Here is a 19,154-nt window from a genome sequence, read left to right as displayed (position 1 = left end):
AAGAGGTTTTGCTCTTATTTTTTACTTTTTCGGATATTACATTCCAGATATACTAGAATAACTTTACGACCCCAGGTACGTTAATATTGAAGTTTGTGCTGCCAAAACAAGGCTTTGAAATAAGTTGAACAAAGCATGACAGCAAAATAAAATGGCAGGCAGAAAGAAGGAGGTTCAGATACAGGTATGTATGTTGCCTAAACAGTTATTGCAAATTGCTGAGCTCTGCAAGAAAGTAGTCTTGAATGTAACTTAATAATAACGATAATAATGATGACAATGACAACAACGAAGTCTTAAATCACAACAGTCTTGAAAATGACCTACTGTATATATTATCATGACTCTACGGTATATCAGAAATATCATAATTAAAATAAATAGCAAATAAATGTTGCCTCACAGCGCTGTGGCCCTGGATTCAGTTATCGGCCTAGGGTGCCTTCTGTGCGGAGTTTGCATGTTCTACCCGTGTTCCTCTGGGTTTCTTCAGTTTCTTCCCCCAGTCCAAAGACATACTGGTAGGTTTATTGGCTTCTGGGAAAACTGGTGTGGGTGAGTGCACATCTGTGTGTGCGTTGTGATGGACTCTCATCCATGGAGTACTCTGCTTTGCACCCAGTTGCTTGTCGGGATAGACTCCAGCACTCCTGCGTCTCTGAATTAGACAAAACAGTTAGAATATGGATGGATATTTAATACAAAGCTTTAGGTCATCAAGCTTACTAATTTTGTCAACATTCTGTCTTCCTTTAAAAGGAAATGGACCCTGAGTTTTCAGACACAAAATCATTCTCTTTCAATGCTTGAAGTTCATTTGATTGTAGTATTTCTGGATGACTTTTAGGGTACAGTCAGAACTAGCTTAAGTGGAAAAGAAATGCAGGTATTATCCATTTTGCTATTTTTCAGTACTAAAGCATGGAAATATAAAAACATTTACTAAGAATACTGAATGGTCTACATAAAAAACAAAAATTCAAATGGGCTAAGGCAATTAGTCATCTCTTGTAAGCTGAAGAGTATAATTGTAATAGTTTATCCTAACATTATCTGTTTCTTAATTCCTACTACTACTTTTTACTTAATTGATCATATACAAAATAGGTTAGTGATATACAGTATGTCCGACTTCCAATTTTTTGTTTTCCATAGGCCGAAATTACAAGCCAGGAACAATGGAATGAGGCAATGTCTGCTCCAGGTCTCACAGGTACTTATTTTACAGAACAAAAGTTGAAGATTTTTGTAGTTAATAGACAGTAGTGTTACCACCTTGTAGTCAGATCTTCTTAGATCTGTTAAGCAAGGCTGAGCCTGGTGAGAAGTAGTTCAAGCAGGTAGCTGCGTCAGCATGCGTAGACTGCAAAGGAAAAAGTAGAGGTTTATTCCATTCTCTTTTCACCATGGAATATGCTGCATGGAATACTTGTTCCTGAGCCTGGTCAGTACCTGGATAGGAGACCATTAATGAAACCATAATTTCTATTCTATTCAAGCCAAAGCTCCTGTATAATGATGGGGGACATTGTGCTGTAAGAGGTGCCATCCTTTGGATGAGATGAACAAAGGTGTTAATCCTGCTGTCATGGCTAAATTCCACTCTAAACATGACAGGTCTTGGTCATGAGTTAGTTTGGTTCCCCTGAAGTTCCCCTTTAATTTCATTGTTCTATAATTTCTAACATTTCAGTTTGGCTAGTTTTGTAGTGACCTGTCACATGTCTCTTATCCCAAAGCAATTTATATGTAGGAGGAGCAATACACAAATCCTAAGAATTGTAACCAATAGTTCTAAAAATTCATGCTTCTGTCTTTAACATTTTCAAATCAACTCACTGAATTTGTTTTGTATGTTTTTTTATTTTAGTTTTATATGAAAATTACTTCTAGGTACAATAACAGAATAGCCCCTGCCCAGCTTCATTCCAGTTTAATAAATACAGTATACATTATCATATAATATAATTAAACAGTGACGTCACATATTTCATTTGCACATTGAGAATTCTAGTCAACGTCATTTTTCTGACTTCTGCACAGATGTTTTAACAAACCACGCCCCAACCTTTTAATTATTACAAAGCTACTGTACAAATGTGCAGTTTATCACAATTCAGTGCTTTATCACTCCTGTGTTCCTTACTATGGTTTGTAAATGGGAGGAGAGAATAAATAATTATCATTATACCCAGGTGTTTTATATTCTACCAGCACAAGAAGTATTCCACTGTGCCAGATTAATAGGCAGTGTTCTGTTTTGGACCTGTCCCCTAAAAGATTGTGCAGCATTTGAAAACAAACACCCCCGTTCCCCTAAGTGTTAAAATCCAGAATTGCAGTTTTTGAATCAGTTAATTAACATGACTGGACCATTCTTCTACTGTTATACTTTGCATGCACTGTAAATTACTTTCCTATGTTTAGTTGTAGATGTCTATCAGAATTGGTGTGGGCCATGCAAAGCAGTCCAAAACCTCTTCAGAAAAATAAAAATGGAATATGGGGATGACCTCCTGCATTTTGCTGTTGTAAGTCAAATATCAGCCACAGGATGTTCAGTTTCAAGCCAGCAGCACCTCCAATGACATACTAGTACAGCTGACAGTTTTTCATTTTAACTTCTCATTTGGGACATTCATTTCGTATTAGTGTACAAACATTTTTTTTTTCTTTTAAGACAACATTGGTGAAACTTTCTCATGTATCAGTTACTACATTTTGTGGTGTGTCTTACCCTTGCGATTTATTGGATGATCATATTATAAAAAAGGGGAAAAACACCAGACACATTTTAGTTTGTGTTGGAGCTGTTTTAATCTGCCATATGTTGAAGATTGTTTTTCCTACTTACATTTTTATAACATTGACAATGTCTAGCTACATTGGAATGGTAAGAAGTTCTAAGCTATGTGGAGCAGCTGTGTAATGTAATGTCTACCTGTTCATTAAATTCAAAGGCTGAAGCTCAAAGTGTCGAAGAGCTATGTCCGTTTGAAGGGAAATGTGAACCTGTCTTCCTCTTTTATTCTGTAAGTGTGGTTCAGAAATGTCATTATCACCATCAGAAACTAGGAATGGTTCAAAATCATAGGAAGCCTTCTTCTCATCTAGCTGATAATTAAGTGCTAATTGTTTAATTCTTCCATTCATCCACAAACGCCTTCATGGAAAAAATGCCTCCCGTTAATCATGTTTCACTATTGTCAATGACTCTCAGGAGTCTGAGTACTCAAATAAGGTTAATTCATAGTCGTCTCTGTTCAAGACTAAAAAGGTTAAGTTCTTTTAGCATATCAGGGTAGGATATCGCATTAAGCCCATTCAAGTATAACTGGCTGTTTTTCCCTGGGCTGATTCTAGAGCAGCAGTATCTTCTATTGAAAACAACATTCAAAATAAGATATTCATAGTACATTTCATTCTTGCTTTCAAAGATTTTTCCACATTCAAGGTAAACAAAAGAAAGAATTAAATACATCATTATTATTAAAGAAAAATGGAAAGTTCTCGATTAGGTAAATATTCAAACCATTTGTTGTGGCATTTCTAAATACATTTAAGTGCACTTAAAAAGACATATACAAATAGTTGCATGGCCACTGATTTTTGTACAAAAATAGTGGAACGCACGGTTTCACAATAAACCCACCCATCTCTGTAAGGTCCCTCAGTTAGGCAGTGAATTCCAAGCAAAGATTCAACCAGGAAGACCAATGAACTTCCAAAACAACTGAAGAATAAAGTTGTAGAAAGGTCTGGATCAGGAGAAAGTATAAAAACAATTAATAGACCTTAAATATCTCTTTGAGCATGGGAAAGCTGATTATTAAAAAGTGAAAGATCTACAGACACTCCCTAGATCAGTCTGTTCCCCAAAACTGCAGCCAGGCAAGGAGGGCTACCTCCTAATGCTAACAGCGACTTTGAAAGAGCTACAGAGTTCAGTGGCTGAGATGAGAGAAAATGCCCATGAGTCAGCAATATCCCAGTGAACCCCCCCTTGGAGTTTGCAACAATGTATTTAAGTGATACTGCAAACCTGAGACAATGTTAAGTATGGCTGTGGCAGTTTTTCTTCATACGTAGAGCATAGATAGAAACCTACAACTTGCTGAAAATACCCCTTCCATCACAACAATGATCCAAAGGACAAGGCCAAAGCTACACTGAAGAGGCTTAAGAACAGGAACGTGAATATCCTTGAATGGCACAATCCAAGTTCTGTCTTGAATTTTATTTGAGAACGTATTGAAAGACTTGAAAACCGTGGTCTTTAAGTGATCCCCAAGCAACTTGAAAGAGCCTGTGAAAATCTGCCAAGATGAATGAGCAAGTATTGTACCATTCCTGTGAGCAATTTTTTTACGGACAAACCCAAAAAGACTTGCGGCTGTCATTGCTAGGTGCTTCCATCACATATTGAGTGGAAGACCCAAATATTGGGTCTGAATATTTATGCAATCAACATATTCCAGTTCATTTGATTTCTTGATATTTACAGTTACTTATCTTATCCTTAGAAGACTTCAGCTTCAACCTCCAGGGTTTGAATATGATAGTAAGTTAAAAATGTGTATGTATGCTTTTGTTATTTAGCAAGATGGTACCATAGGAAGGATGTGAATAGTTTTGCGAGGCAATGTGTAGAAACTACTCTTCAACCCCTTTGTTTATTGCACTCATGCAGGGTGGCAAAGCAGTGGGAATTGTGAGGGGAGTGAAAGGACCTCTTCTGCAAAAGACAATTTTAGATAAACTGGAAGAAGAGAAGAAGAAACAAGAAATGGGTTCAGAATATGTTCCTGAAGTACGTGTATTCATCGTTTTTTTTTCTTCTTTGTAATGAGTATATCAAGAGCTTAAAGTACATACTATTTCAATGGTCTTAAGGTGCATAGCAGCCAGCCTTATCTTTGTCTGTTTGGTATTTTATGCAATCTTTCCATTAGATATACAGTAGCACTGTAAACTAAGAGACGCCATCAATCTGAAGTTGTTTTCTGTATGGTCTGGAAAAAAAAACACAAGAAAGACTGTCAACAAAAGAGAGAAGGCAATTTGGATCAATCTCATTCAGCCATTTTTTGCAGGATATCAGCTTTCACAACATGTCTGGATAGTTTGCTGCAGACGCTCGCAAGACTTTTGTGTGAAGAAATGCATCCTGTTGTTAATGCTCTTCCCCTTAGTCATCTGGGTTGACTTTTTTGGATTCTGAATACTTCAACTAGGTCTCCTGGTACTTTAAAAAGCTGTTAATGCCAATGTCTACAATGAATCAATTAATCTGCCTCTGTCAAGGACCGGGAATAATTATTTTCTGTTTGACCATTATGTGAGGTGAAAACTATCAACTGGAACTTTTCTTAATTTCTCAAGCAATAGGCATAGACTTGTAACTTTAAATATTCATTCTCACCTAAGGTTCAAGATATTTCTTTTGAAGAAGAAACAGGAAAGCTTGAGAAAATGCACTCAGGTGAAACAAATGAAGATCAAAGTGGTGATAGTTCATTTCTTTTTAAAATGGTTTATCTTAAAATGTCATTAAATTCTATGAGTTGTTTATCTGTTCACAACTATTATTAATCTTACAGTCTTACCTTTATTGAAGTTTGTATACTATGGGGCAAAGTCCATAGTGCAAACACATTAAAGTAAAGTAAAGTTGAGTGAAATTGTGTTCAGAGCATAGATATGACTCAGTTCATGGGATACCATAGGAAAGCATGGTACAAGCATGGTTAAACAGTTCAGATTAATTCTGGTAATTCTTTATAATATTCTGTCTTTCTAGATTAGGATTTCACTTCTATAAGTATTAAAATAATCACAGTTCACTAGTTTCTTCAAATTTGTTGTAGCCATATCAGCATATTTTGGTATTAGTTTATTCCCATTTTCTGCATACAGATGATTTACTTGATGTTTTGTATTCCTTTGATGTTTCACCTAGCTTCCTACTATGTAGCTATTATCAAGCCAGATGCTGTAGCAGCTGGTAAAGTGGAGGAAATCAAGAAAACAGTAAGTTTTTTTTTCTTTCATATGTTTTATTCAGAAGTAGCATTTTTCCCAAGTGATCTGTCTTTTGTATGAGCATTAGTTCAACTACAGTACCTGATTACAACCTCAAGGTAACCTCATGACAATATGGGATTATTGGTATTGAAATGATATTCCTGGCTTTGAGATCACTTATTATTGTAATTATTGTGACCATTTTATGACATGCATATATTTCTGCTTCTTTGTTCTTTTTAAGAACAGACAAAATGTCCACTAGTAAAGTAGACAGGATATAAATATGTATAGAATATAACAGTCAACATCATAACCAACTGATTTACATAAATGGAAGGATTCACAAAAAACATTGAGGACAATTAGGATACAGAGCATATGAATAAGATCCCACAGAGTGGCTCAACTGACAGCATATTTTTCATATTTCCAGGCTATAAAAGCAGGATTCTGTCTTGTTGCTGAAGAAGAGAGAATACTTACAGAACAGCAGATCAAGGATTTTTACCAGGCCAAAGCTGATCAAGTGAGTTAAAGCTAAAACTTATCATAGAATTTAGGCTGTGTAATGGTAAATGTAAATGTGACAAAAAATAAATTAATGTGAATCAGCCTTTATCCAAAGTGGGAAACAGAAACATCTTATGGGTATGATCAACCTGGGGCCAGGTTGATGCTAAAAAGCCGCTATTTTAAACAGAGTTTTAAACAAAACAAAGTGTTTTTGAGAATTAAGATTTCCCAATGCTTCTACAGTACAGTATAACTGTCTGATTTGTAGCTTCCCATCTGAGTCTGAGTTTAGAATTAGTCAAATGTTTGTTTAAGTCATATAAAATCTGTGTTAAGTGTTATGATTAAATGCCAAATAAATTACCAAAATGCTTTTTTTTAAGCCACAGTTTGAAGAGCTTGTGCAGTTCATGTCAAGCAAACCCATTCACGTGCTGATATTGAGCAGGAAAAGTGGAAACAGCGAAAAAGATGATTCCGCCTGGGCAGAATTAATTGGTCCTGCAGATGTTGATGTAATTAAGCCACCAAAGCGGTTTGTATCAATTAATTTCTCTAGTTAAGCAAAGCTTAGTTGTTGACACTTGTTAAATAGTTTTTTTGTAAATTCACCACATTTTGTAAATTTAAAAATGCACAAAAATAATGTTATGTGCATGCTTTAATTAAAAAAAGCACGTTTTGAAATATCACTGTATACCAATTTGGGTTGTGATTAAATATCTTGTTTGGGTTTTGGTTGTGAAAACAAATGTTAAAGATTGCTGATTGAGCTCTGTTGCCAGATGCCAACAGTGAATCCTGGGTCATGCCACTTGCCAAATGTGTGCTGTCTAACCATTCCAGAAATCAGTGACTTCTATGACTTGCTGAGAAACTGCAGGCATACAGTGATGTCAGTATGTCACATTGTTGCTCCAATTACTTATTTGTCAGGTTCTGCAGAGGCTGCGCCATGAATCCATGAAAACCATAAATGGCTCTTCAGGTGTGTGTCAAAAAAGCATGCCTATATACTGTACCTTATACTTATTCTCTCCTGATTGGAAAGATACTGCCAGAAAGCTGAGTCTTAAAATGATTTATTCCAAATTTTGTGTGTACATATAAAAATAAGCTATTCCAAATTAAAAATAATACTCTGAAGGTTGTTATAAAGCTGTATCCTAGTTTAAAACAGTCTTACTTAGCATAATAATTTTATTACCTTTTTTAAAACAGTCTTACTTAGCATAATAATTCTATTACCTTTTACCTAAATTCTTTTGCTCTTTTCTACTTTAAATCTGGAAAATAAGATGCTTTCAATTCCAAGTAGATGTGTATTATCATGCTTCCAAATTTCCATGTCTCATCTTTAGACAAAAAAAGGCTTAATCTTATGCCACATATCTTGGAAATGCTGTAAATGTAAAACAGCTTTGGAATCAGATGGGGACATTCTGGAAGCAGATTCCAGAACATACACACCAGCTTGTTTTTATGGATCTGACACAGTGTATTTGACAAGTCAGTTTGTGGTATGCCAGAATCTGATGCATTTTCACCAATGTGTAGGCAGCATTTTGTGCCGTGCGATGCAAAATAGATGCACAGTGGTCTCTAAGTAGAAATGCTCTTCAAAGCACATTACAAAAATAAAAAAAAAACTTTCCAAGGAAATGAATAAGTTACTGGAAGAAAACTCAGTATATTGATAAACAACCTTCTTTAAACCTTCTTTTTGAACTTTTTGTTTTAAATTATGTACCATTACTTGGGTTATTGTAAAGTTTGTTTTGTTTTGGAAAATGTTTTTTTCTAAAAAGCTGTTAAGATCTCCGGTATCCATTGCATACTAAGATCAGTGTTAAGTATGAAAACACCCGAATTAAGTATATTATACATTACAGCTAGTGTAATGTAATACTGGATAATTACATCCTTTTAGTGTTTCAATTAAAATTGATTATAACCCAGAGCTTAGAGTGAAATTCCATCTTTTTCATTGATTCACCGTTATTCAGAAAACAATGTGTTGCAAACATTTTAAGTGGTGGTGGTTATTTAAACTGCCTCAATTATATCACTGTCTGAAAATACTAATCTTGCTTTGGATAATCTGAATAATTTCTAATCCATTGTGGAAGATACCCAGCTTTGGTGACACATATCCAGTAACATTCACACATGAAGCATGGAAAAATAGGCAAACTTTCGAAGTCCAGGAAGTTCCTGGAATTTATTTAAAAATAAAAAAGCCCTCTTAAGATAAGCATAATTCTTCAAAATAAATACCATAAATGGTTTTAGAGTGAATGGCTAACACCGCCTCTCTACTTCTCCAAAAATACTTTATTGAAAATACAAACTAAATATTTCAGGCACTCAAATTCCATTCCTGAAGACCTACAGTACAACAACTTAACTTTACAACCACACTTTAACTCCTAACTGCTCAGTCACACACACTTTTATACACAAGAGCCATTAACTCAATCTACAGTATGTGAAAAAAGCACTCTCTCAAATTGTCACTCTCTTGTGATAATGCATCTTAGTCAATTATTCCATAATACAATTAGAATTTTAGCCCAGGTTAACTAATTACATGCATGCAAAGGCCCTATTAGGCAGCATTTAGTGGTCTGCCCATTAAAATAACAGGCCTTCAATGGGACAACCTGACAAAGTGATACAACATATACTGAATGTATAACTGCCTTTTCCTGCTGAGATATTAGAATGTGCTGTTGCAGTGCAACTAATCCTCTTACTATACAAACATTGCAAACCCATTCAATCTGACAAATATGAAACACTGAAAGTGCTCTTGCTAAAGTTGCTAATAATCTCTTAATGGAAGCAGATTCAGATATACTATCTATCTTAATTCTCTTACAGTATATCCCAGTGCTATTATATATATTTATTTAATTATATGCCAATGCATTTGATGCTGTTCATTATAAGATTTTGCATACCTGTTTCTGGCATTGCTCTTCTGGTGAAATTCTGCTATTGCCCTTGAATGGTTTAATTGTTACCTTGGTGAGTGTCATCATTTTATGTAATACAATTGCAATTGAAATATATGTTTATGAGTGTTATATTTGGCAGAAACAAAGTGAATGTCACGTTGAGAAAACACTCAATACCAACTGTGAAAAATGGCAGGGGGTCTATTACCCTTTTGAGCTTGTTTTGCATCTATGCATTCTTGAGCCTTTGCCTCAGCCAAAGCTCTAACCTACTGTAACTGAAACTGGGCTTTCCAGCATGTCATTGATCAAAAGCCAACATCCAAATAGACAAAGACTTAAAGTAAATGCTCTTGCAGAGCCATCTTAATTTCCAGACCTCAATCCATTTAAACATTTGTGGTTTGAATTAAAAATGCACAAGCAGGTAGCAAATGGAAGCCATAGAGTCTGAAGGACCTAGAGCAATTCTGCCTGAAGAAATTGACCAAAATCCTCCTGCAGAAATGTCAGCACCCTGTAAAACAAGGAGGTGTTTTGTTAGTGGAATTCATGCCAGGGGAGTATTTACAAAATATTAACTACTGGGGTGTGAAAAAATGTAACATTTGTGTTTTCTGTTAATTATTTAAGACAAATATTACTTTGCTCTGTGCAATGCTATTAAGATTGAAGCATAACAGGTTTTGAAGGAGGGCACTTTATTCTATCTATAAATATTCCTGTTTCATTAGGAATTAGAAAACTGAAATTGTGTATTCCATGTCATATTTCCAAGACAAGCAGAAACCTGGCTTTCCCCTCCAAAGATCAGAATGTTTGCCATATTTAAAGCAAATTTTGAAAAGACTGACTCTCAAAGCTTGATTTGCTATCCTGGCCAACAAGCTCAGTTTTAACTGTGGGTATTGTGCATGAAAGCAGATGTGGTTGTGGGAGAACAGCTTTGGATACCACATACTGTATTTGAAGGCTTTTAATTTTGATTGTCAGAGAGCCCAGGAAACTGTGGAAGTTCGTAATTAAGGTAAATTGAGATTTTAAAGAAAGCTGATGTTAATGCCAGATTGTTTTCTTTTGTTTTGCGATTTGGTAAATGGGCCATCAGACTGTTTAGATACTTGTTATTCAAACTTTAGGCAGGACTCCAGACAAAAGGTTTGGAATTTATTTTGATTGTTTTGTTTCTTGAATGTCTTAAATGCATGTTCACTGCCTTGCACCACTGAAACTCTTGGCAACATCATTAAAAGTCTTCCCTTTGTGGACACTCATTCCTTATGCTCAAGTCTAGAAACGCCACCAGATGTGGTGATTGGCAACTCCAAATGCCACAATATATGTATAGTTTTATCCACCAATAAGAGATGTGAGATAGAATTGTTCAATTGAAGCCTCCTCATAACAAGAACACCAATTCAAACTACAAGGTAAACAATACTCATTTCATATAAATATCTTCATAATGTGAAAGTGGAGCTTTTGAAATAATAATAAAAAAACCTTCTGCACAACTATTTTCTTGCCAGGAACTTACAAGAAAAAGCAAATCAGGATTGCACAAAGCTTAAAAATCAATAGCTGCAAATACTTCCTACCTCTGAAAGTATCTTTATAAGGTAAAAATATTAATGCCATGAAAAATAAAGATCTTAATTCTTGTAACAGAGCATTAAACAAGTAATGAATGCATTGGAAAAGTTCAGAAGACAAAGTTAATTGATACAAAAGATTTACCCAATGACTTTAAACTGCAAAACCATCATTCTATAGCAGCATTGTGTTTCCAAGCGTCTTGGTTTGCATCTGAGACATTGACAGCTACTATCTAGAACTGCGTTTGGTATTTGACAGGCATGTCAATATTTGACATGGATGTAATCCATGGATGTAATGGATGTAATCCAAGCTTGGTTGTAATCCAAGTCATTGCAACATTGTATGTTAATTCTGAAAGGGCCAATTAGGCGCACTCATTCTAAAACCATGTTGATGTTTTAGTCCCAGGTCAAGCCGTGACATCCAAGAGAAACTAGAACTGTCAAGTCATGACAGCAAGGAGCTTGCAAGCAGGGAGTTAGCATTCTTCTTTCCATCCTTTGGTGAAGATGAAGGGAAGCAAACCACAGAAGGAGGGTACAAACCCAAAATCCAAAAAACTCTGGCTCTTATTCGCCCTAGTCTCCTCAGAGAAAAGAAAGGTAATCGTAAATGATAGGTATAGCTAAGTATATGAAAAGATAGCTCTGTTGGCACAGAATTTTAGATCTTCCTGCTCATTCTCATAAGATGCTGAGAAGTGATGTAAAGACCAATGACTACAGTTTTATCCCATGGTCCGTGGGGAGACTCTGTTTACAGTTATTAAGTCAAGGCTTTTGAATTGACTGTGTCTGTTAGTAATCAAACTAGACTTTAATTTGCTTAATTGAACCCTTAATGAAACCAGTATTTTTTTTAATAAATCTTTTTGGAACTGCTTCACTCCTTAAAATATGATGTTTTCAGACTACTTGAACAATAAAATATCTGACAGTTGTGGAATTGGAAGCAATTAAAAAGAATGTCTATTTAGGAATGTATCAATTTAATTTGGGGTTCAATAAATAATAAAGAGTTTAGATACATTGTCAGAATGGCCTGAATTGCAAAACACAGTATTAAGTCATTTCAAAAGAAAACATCCAGATTGTGAGGCTACATACTGTATCAGAGATTGAGGGGAATAGGTAAGGAAATCACAATTATTAGGTGATTTTGAGGGAAGACTAACACGTTAAGGACAGTAAACCCATGATTCATAAAATATTAGTTTAATACAAATTTACAAAAAATGATACAATGAAATGTGCTTAGTGTTAAAAATACTAATATACACAAATGCAAATATACAAATTTAATATTGTGCAAGTCCCAATAACAAAACACTTCAATACTGCAATAGAAGCACAAACCCACAGCCTCCCTGATGCTGAGCAAAGCCTGCAGCACATGAAGCCATTTCTAAAAACCTTGAATTTTAGGTCAAATGCAATTAATACACTTAGTCTTCATTTGTTCTAATGCATTGTTATTCTCTACAATATACTGTATATTGTGTGTTTTATATTTGCAGGTTGCATAACTCTGCAGGTTTCTATATTGTACTTTTGCCAATGTTCCGCCTCAGTAGCTCTGTCTCTCAGAGTGAAACAAACAACATGTTTTATGATTCATTAAAATTCACTGTACAGTGAGTAATTATCTCACATTTTAAAGCAGTTATTTGCATTATGAGCAGCTGTGGACATACTGTAAGCAACATTATTCACTTACAACCTTTGTGCTGTAACACTAAAGTTAAACATACAGTGATCCTTTTCTGTCTACCACCAGATGAGATCCTGAAGACAATTCATGAATCTGGCTTCCAAATTGCAATGCAAAAGGAATTGACCCTAACAGAGGAGCAAGCGACAGAGTTCTACAAGGATCATGCCGGCCAAGAGTACTTTCCGAGTCTGATAAAGCATATGATGAGGTGACAGAGAAACACATCAAGAGTTATAATGTGGTCCCTTACTATTGCACTCTTTGTAGGGCCTAACATTCATTCTCTTGCAGTGGTCCTGTTCTGGCATTGGCTTTGACCCGAGAGGATGCAGTGCAACACTGGAGAAAGTTGTTGGGTCCAAAAACGATCAATGAAGCGAAAGGAAAAGCACCTGACAGGTAAACACATTTTGTGGAATCCAGGGTGGGAAGTTGTCAAATGAGATTAGAGTTCAAGCTGTTCTTTTTTCCAGGCTCAACAAATTATTGAAGTATTCACAAAATATTGACTATAAAGTGTTGAAGTCGTTTTAAAATCATTCTATGAGCAGTATTTAGAGCTTTAAAAGCTTTGTATAATGCTAAACCGATGCCTTGTGCACTGTCAAAAGTTTAGAACATTTCTGAACTGACGCTTAGCATTTTTATTTGTGAGTGCATGCTGTGTGACTGGGTCAGTCTTTTGTGGTTTTGCTCACTGGAGTAATTTGCTTGCAGCCTGCGTGCTCAGTTTGCTGTTGACAATGTGCCAATCAACCAGTTGCATGGCAGCTCATCTCCTGAGGAAGCACAGAAAAATCTCAACTTTTTCTTCCCTGTTGAGCACACCCTGGCTGTTATTAAACCAGATGCTGCCAAAGAACACAGAGGTAAAAATGTTTCCCCTGATGAACATGAGTTCGTGTTAAACTGAGAACATTATGGTTTTAGAAAGGCGAAATACATACATATACAATATTGCCAGCAGCATACTGTGATTATTTGTGAAGGTACTGTTCTTGTAGCCGTTTCATATGGTACTTGTGTATTTCAACCAAAAAACTACTGGATTTCAGATATCAGCAGAAATGGAAAATAGTTTAAACAGCAGGAAAGTGGTACATTTTGTTTAAAATATGACAAATGTACATTTTAATTTTGAAAATTAGAGACTACACATTACTGTTGGCCTATATATTTACATTAGTCTAAAGGTAAATCAGTCAGACTTGTCTGAATGCAGGCAGCACGTTGGTGCAGTGGTTAGCATTGCTGAATTGTGGCACTGGGCCCCCTGGTTCAAATCCAGATCTGGGGTGTTATGTGCTTGAGGTGTGTATATTCTCCCCATGTTCACGTGGGTTTCCCCTGGATGCTCCAGTTTTCTCCCACCATCCAAAAACATACTAGGTTCATTGGTTTTGGGAGAAAATCAGCAGTGATTTGAGTGATATCAGCACATCTGTGTCTGTGTGTGTCCTGTGTTGGACACACACAGACACAGTCCAGACAGTTGCTGTCCAGAGTGTACCCTGCCTTGTGCCTGTTGGTTGCTTGGACTGGCTCCAGCTTACCTGTGACCTTGAATTAAAAGAAGCAATTAGAAAATAGAGGGATGTTTAAGTCCCTCTGTGGATGTCTAGAATGTCTGAATAGTCGTATTCAAGTGCAATGGTGGTTGATTTGGTTATGTATGCCTTAATTACAAAGGTGAGAAATTGGGAGAAAATATGAAAAAGAGTAAAAAGCACAAAATAAAGAATCAAAAATTTTTCCAAATTGTGCCCAGACATATTAGATGTTGAGCATGTTTTTTCTTTAAGACAACGTAATCCACTGGTGCATCGGTCATGTTTAAACAGTAATCTACTTCAGACTGACGTCTAGGATTTCAGATTTTCAGTCTGTTTAAAAGGTAGCATGAATATGGTACAGCTTCCATATATCAATCTGAAAGGATATTTATGATAGTATACAATAAAAAAGTTCAGGTGGGTAGCTGCGTCCGCATGCATAGGCTGCAAAGGAACAAGTAATACGTGAAATGCTGAAAAGAAAAGAAAGGAAACACAACATTTCGGCCGTGGAAAAGTTTTTTGCCAAATTCTCAATGTTGAACTTACAACTTTAATTATTAAAAATTCATAGTTTATTTAGAAGAATTTTAAGAGTTGTAGTTTTGTAAATTAATCAAGTCCACATTTTTTATGTTTGGTTAGTTCTTCCCTTAGATGTACTAAAAATAGATGTGTCCTGCATTAATTTAGGCTTACGCTTTAATTTTATTTAAATAAATAGATAAGACTTCATTCAAATGTTTGGATCATATTGGGCAAATATCACAGAACAGTTTTTTTTTTCAGATGATATTATCAACAGTATCAAAGAAGCAGGGTTTTGCATTTCACAAGTAAAAGAGACCAAGTTAACCAAAGAAATGGCTGCAGAGTTTTATAAGGATCACCAAGGAAAAGTGTTTTACGATCAGCTCGTCGATTACATGTCCCAGTGAGTATGTTGCACACTTACTGTATGTGTTAGCTGATTCAGAAGTGTTGAATTTCTAAGTGGTGTGAAGGTGAAGTGTGATTATTTAGTCATTTCCTGATAAACAAATGCCTGTTAACTTGTATGAGCCTCAAACGTGTTCTCACCCAACAAGTGTGCGCACAACCATGTAACATCACATAGGGAAGTATAATTCTATGCATTTTAACGACCTTAATCCATCCATCCATGCATTATTTTAAAGGCTTCATCCAATTTAGGGTTGTGCAGGAGCCAGAGCGAGGAATGGGTACAATGCAGGATACACCCTGGACAAGATGCCTGTCCATTGCAAGACACACACAGACGCACAAACTCACACCAGAGCCAATTAACCTACCAATATGTCTTTGGACCGTGAGAGACCACTGGAGCATCAGGACAAAACCCACATGAACACAGGGAGAACATACAAACTCCACACAGATAGCACCCTATGTCCAGAATTGAACCCAGGGTCTCAGCATTACAAGACAGCAATGGTAGCCACCACACCACCGTGCTGCCTATATCACATTAAATATACAGTGTTTCACTAAAACTGCCTTTTCTCCTTAAATTATTATTATCTCCTATTTTATTGTTCGGTAATCTTTTCAAATGAGAGTCCTATTGGCTATTCCGCTGGGGAAGAGATTTGAATTGGACTTTGAAATAGGCTTCTAATAGAGATCATGTTACTTTTTCTTGCAGGGGTCCATCCGTGATGATGATTCTTAGTAAAGAGAATGCTATTGAGGAATGGAGGAACACGATAGGCCCTGTGGATCCAGATGTAGCCAGGCAAATCGATCCTAACTCCCTTCGAGCTCAGTTCGCCAGAAGCGTGCTGGAGAATGCACTTCATGGATCTTCCAGTGTGGACCATGCTAAGAAAAACATTCGATTCATATTTGGTGATATTGACTTGAAGTGACAGAAAACAATAGATGCCATTAGTAATCAAGGGAATGAAAATGAATTGTATCAAACTATACATTCTTTGACTTTGAAGACAAAATTATCATTCCGCTTGCATAAACTGCAACATAAAGAATATACAATGCATAGTAATAAAAGTTAGCTAACACGTTATTGCTAAGCTCAAACATAAATTCATAAATAAAACAATCGAATACACCAGGTACTCTATATTTATACTGTAGTTGTTTTTTTGTTGTTTTAACTGTTGTTTTCAACACACAACACATTGAATTGTTCAAGTATCATTCATTTTAATAGAAAACTATCATTGAGCTGATTTCCAAGCAAAAATGATTACATAAGCAAACACCTAATACCTTTCACAATAACAAGGATAAAGACAAAGAAATACATATTTAAATATGTTAAAGAGTTCCACAAAGAAAAAAGGATCTATACAGTATTCCTAGAAATACAAGGGCAGCAGTTATTGGGAATTAAAATGGTCAGAGTCTGCTAAGGCAGTGCATGGTTGTTAAGGACAGCCAGCTTCAATGTATTAGAACAAATCTGAATTTCCTTTTATCTCCCTTTCAGTTTGTTACATTTTCACAATTTCCCAAGTTATATGTAATAACGTCAATACTTAAAAAACATTTTCACGATACTGAATGTTTTGTGAGAAATATGGCTTATACAAAGCTTTAAATATGATAAAACTCAATGTCTATAGGTGCAATTGCTGTGCATTCATCTACCCATTTTCAATTACATTGAGTCCATTAGAAGGTGATTGTGACCTGGAACCTAACCTGGAAGCCAATGTTTGCAAAACAGAATACACTCTATGATGGCTCACCTGTCCATTGCAAACTCACAGAGCTGAGGGCTTAGAGACACAAAATAATCAACATATTATGTCTTCGAACTGTGAGAGCAAACCAAGCACCTAGAGTGGTCAAACGTGGTCAAAATGAGGACATACAGACTCCCCACAGAATGTCACCAGACTGGAATCAAACCGAGTTGTAAGACAACAGCACTAATCTCCATGCCATTATGGTCCCCAATTCATGTTAAAGTAAAACCAAATACTGATTCCAAAACATTTTACATTATTTGTAGACAATGTTTCCATTCTATTCACTTACACACATTGATCAATATGTATTCACAATGTTGATAAGTGGCACAGTCCAGATAATATCCCACAACCAGGTCAAAAGCTGTTCAACAAACACAGTAATATGTTCTGACTAGGTACCATTGATTCAGTATTATGCATTTACTGTGTGGCCTTTTAAACTCTTCTGTTCCTAATGGGCTTTCATTAGGAGTTCTTGACCCTTTATATAAGGAAATGTCTTGAGAGGAAAGGAATGTTGTGTTGTGTCATGGCCATACAGAACATACAGCAAACAAATAAACATTTGATATATTTTAGACAGTTCAATAATGTCCCAGTATATTTATTAATCCTAACTTTGAAAAATGTCAGTAGCTAAACCCATATCATAGATCTGCCTAGTTGTACATGATGTAATGTTATTTACTACATAATTATTTGCTTAGCCGTGATGCCTCCAGTCTATTACATCACTGCAGTCTTGAAAAGTCTGCCTCCTGGAGTGGTTTATGCAATGATTTCTGTCACTTGATTTACACTAGCATTTAAGCTCTGCTGAAGTAATAGGCTGTTAATTTGTTTTAATTGGTTTAACATTTTTTGTTGCCAGTGGAGCTGTGAATGCTGAATTTACACATTTCCATATTTTGTGAATATTCCCATTGAGCACATACAGAAGTTATTGTGGCAAAATAGTAATTCCAGTTTTACAGTAACAATAATTGAAATGCACATGTAAATGTTGTACTCATATCATGATTTTATTGATTGCATTGTAAATAGAAATATCTTATTCATGATTTTTTCAATATATCTCAACTACTACGTCATGAGCAGACAGAAATAGGTACAGTATGTCAGCTAGAAGCTTAATTTTCTTTTAGACACATGTGAGATTCATATTTGTGTGCTGACAGAATCTTTGGCTAGTATTCTGCCTACATCAAGAGTCTAAAAAAGTTGCCTTGTTTCACTAGTTTTGCCGAAAACACACTTTTGTCAATGTGGTGTTTGTTAAAAAAAACACGTAAACCTGATTTAGCTTATACAGAATTTTGACCAGATGATTTCACTGACATTTATTGGGTCATAACAATGATTCAAAGTCCACGAGTTTGAACATAAAAATTCATTTTGGAGCCAGAGTAATACATTTTGCAGTGAGCTGTAGCTGACATCTATTTAGTTGTGTTGTTCCACAACTTTGAATCTTCAAAATCTAGAAACATTCCGAAGCAATTCTTATTTAACTAAAGAGGCAGGGAACATTTTCATTACTTTAAAGCCTACAATTCACTTTCAGAATTAGCTTAAATAACTTCAAACACATATTCATCATCAAACAAAAATGACAAAAACATTATTTTACAAAGGCATAGGATAACTAGGGCGGCACAGTGGAGCAGTGGTTAGCATTGCTGCCTTGCAGCTCTGGAGCCTGGATTCAATTCTAGACTTGGGGTCCAATCTGTGTGGAGTTTTCCCCATGTTCTCATGGTATCACGGATGTCAGAAGGGACAAGCCGTGGAATGGCAGGAGAGCGAAAAAAGACCATTGCGTAGCGGCGAGATGGGTTTTAGCCCGGGCTCAGGAGGTCAGACAATGTTGGGTAGAAACCTATGCCACAGACGTAAGGTGACCTGGTGCTAGGCGGGTCTCAAGACATCCGAAACCTCAATGCTGAGTGAGGAGGAAAGCGTGACACCAGTGGGAAAGAAAGAGAGGGATTGGGACCTGTCATCAGCACTGACTGGGCAAGGACCAAGACACTCAAAGAACCAGCAGT

General features: G+C 36.0%; 1 protein-coding gene across 6 annotated transcripts; it reads left to right on the top strand.

Moving 5' to 3' along the window:
- The first annotated feature begins 82 nt into the window (after positions 1-82).
- LOC148657378 (thioredoxin domain-containing protein 6-like) lies at positions 83-17,697 on the top strand. Of its 6 annotated transcripts, none has more exons than XM_088643596.1 (15): positions 83-184; positions 1,156-1,213; positions 2,428-2,531; positions 2,961-3,032; positions 4,691-4,810; positions 5,428-5,506; positions 5,960-6,030; positions 6,461-6,553; positions 6,930-7,075; positions 11,502-11,701; positions 12,876-13,020; positions 13,104-13,211; positions 13,530-13,681; positions 15,155-15,299; positions 16,032-17,697. In XM_088643596.1, the coding sequence occupies exons 1-15, from the start codon at positions 152-154 to the stop codon at positions 16,252-16,254; spliced, it is 1,749 nt and encodes a 582-aa protein (XP_088499722.1). In that variant the 5' UTR covers positions 83-151; the 3' UTR covers positions 16,255-17,697. The 6 variants fall into 6 exon arrangements, with proteins under 6 accessions (XP_088499722.1, XP_088499721.1, XP_088499723.1 ...); XM_088643595.1 differs by having other exon boundaries at positions 6,924-7,075; XM_088643597.1 differs by having other exon boundaries at positions 5,428-5,482; positions 6,924-7,075; positions 16,032-16,469.
- Positions 17,698-19,154: the final 1,457 nt, after the last annotated feature.

The sequence above is a fragment of the Lepisosteus platostomus genome, chromosome 8 (assembly GCF_059453375.1).
Source record: "Lepisosteus platostomus isolate fLepPlt1 chromosome 8, fLepPlt1.hap1, whole genome shotgun sequence".
In the NCBI taxonomy this organism is placed as follows: Eukaryota; Metazoa; Chordata; class Actinopteri; order Semionotiformes; family Lepisosteidae; genus Lepisosteus; species Lepisosteus platostomus.
The sequence above is the reverse complement of the archived record's forward strand: the minus strand, read 5'-3'. Positions and strand labels throughout refer to the sequence as shown.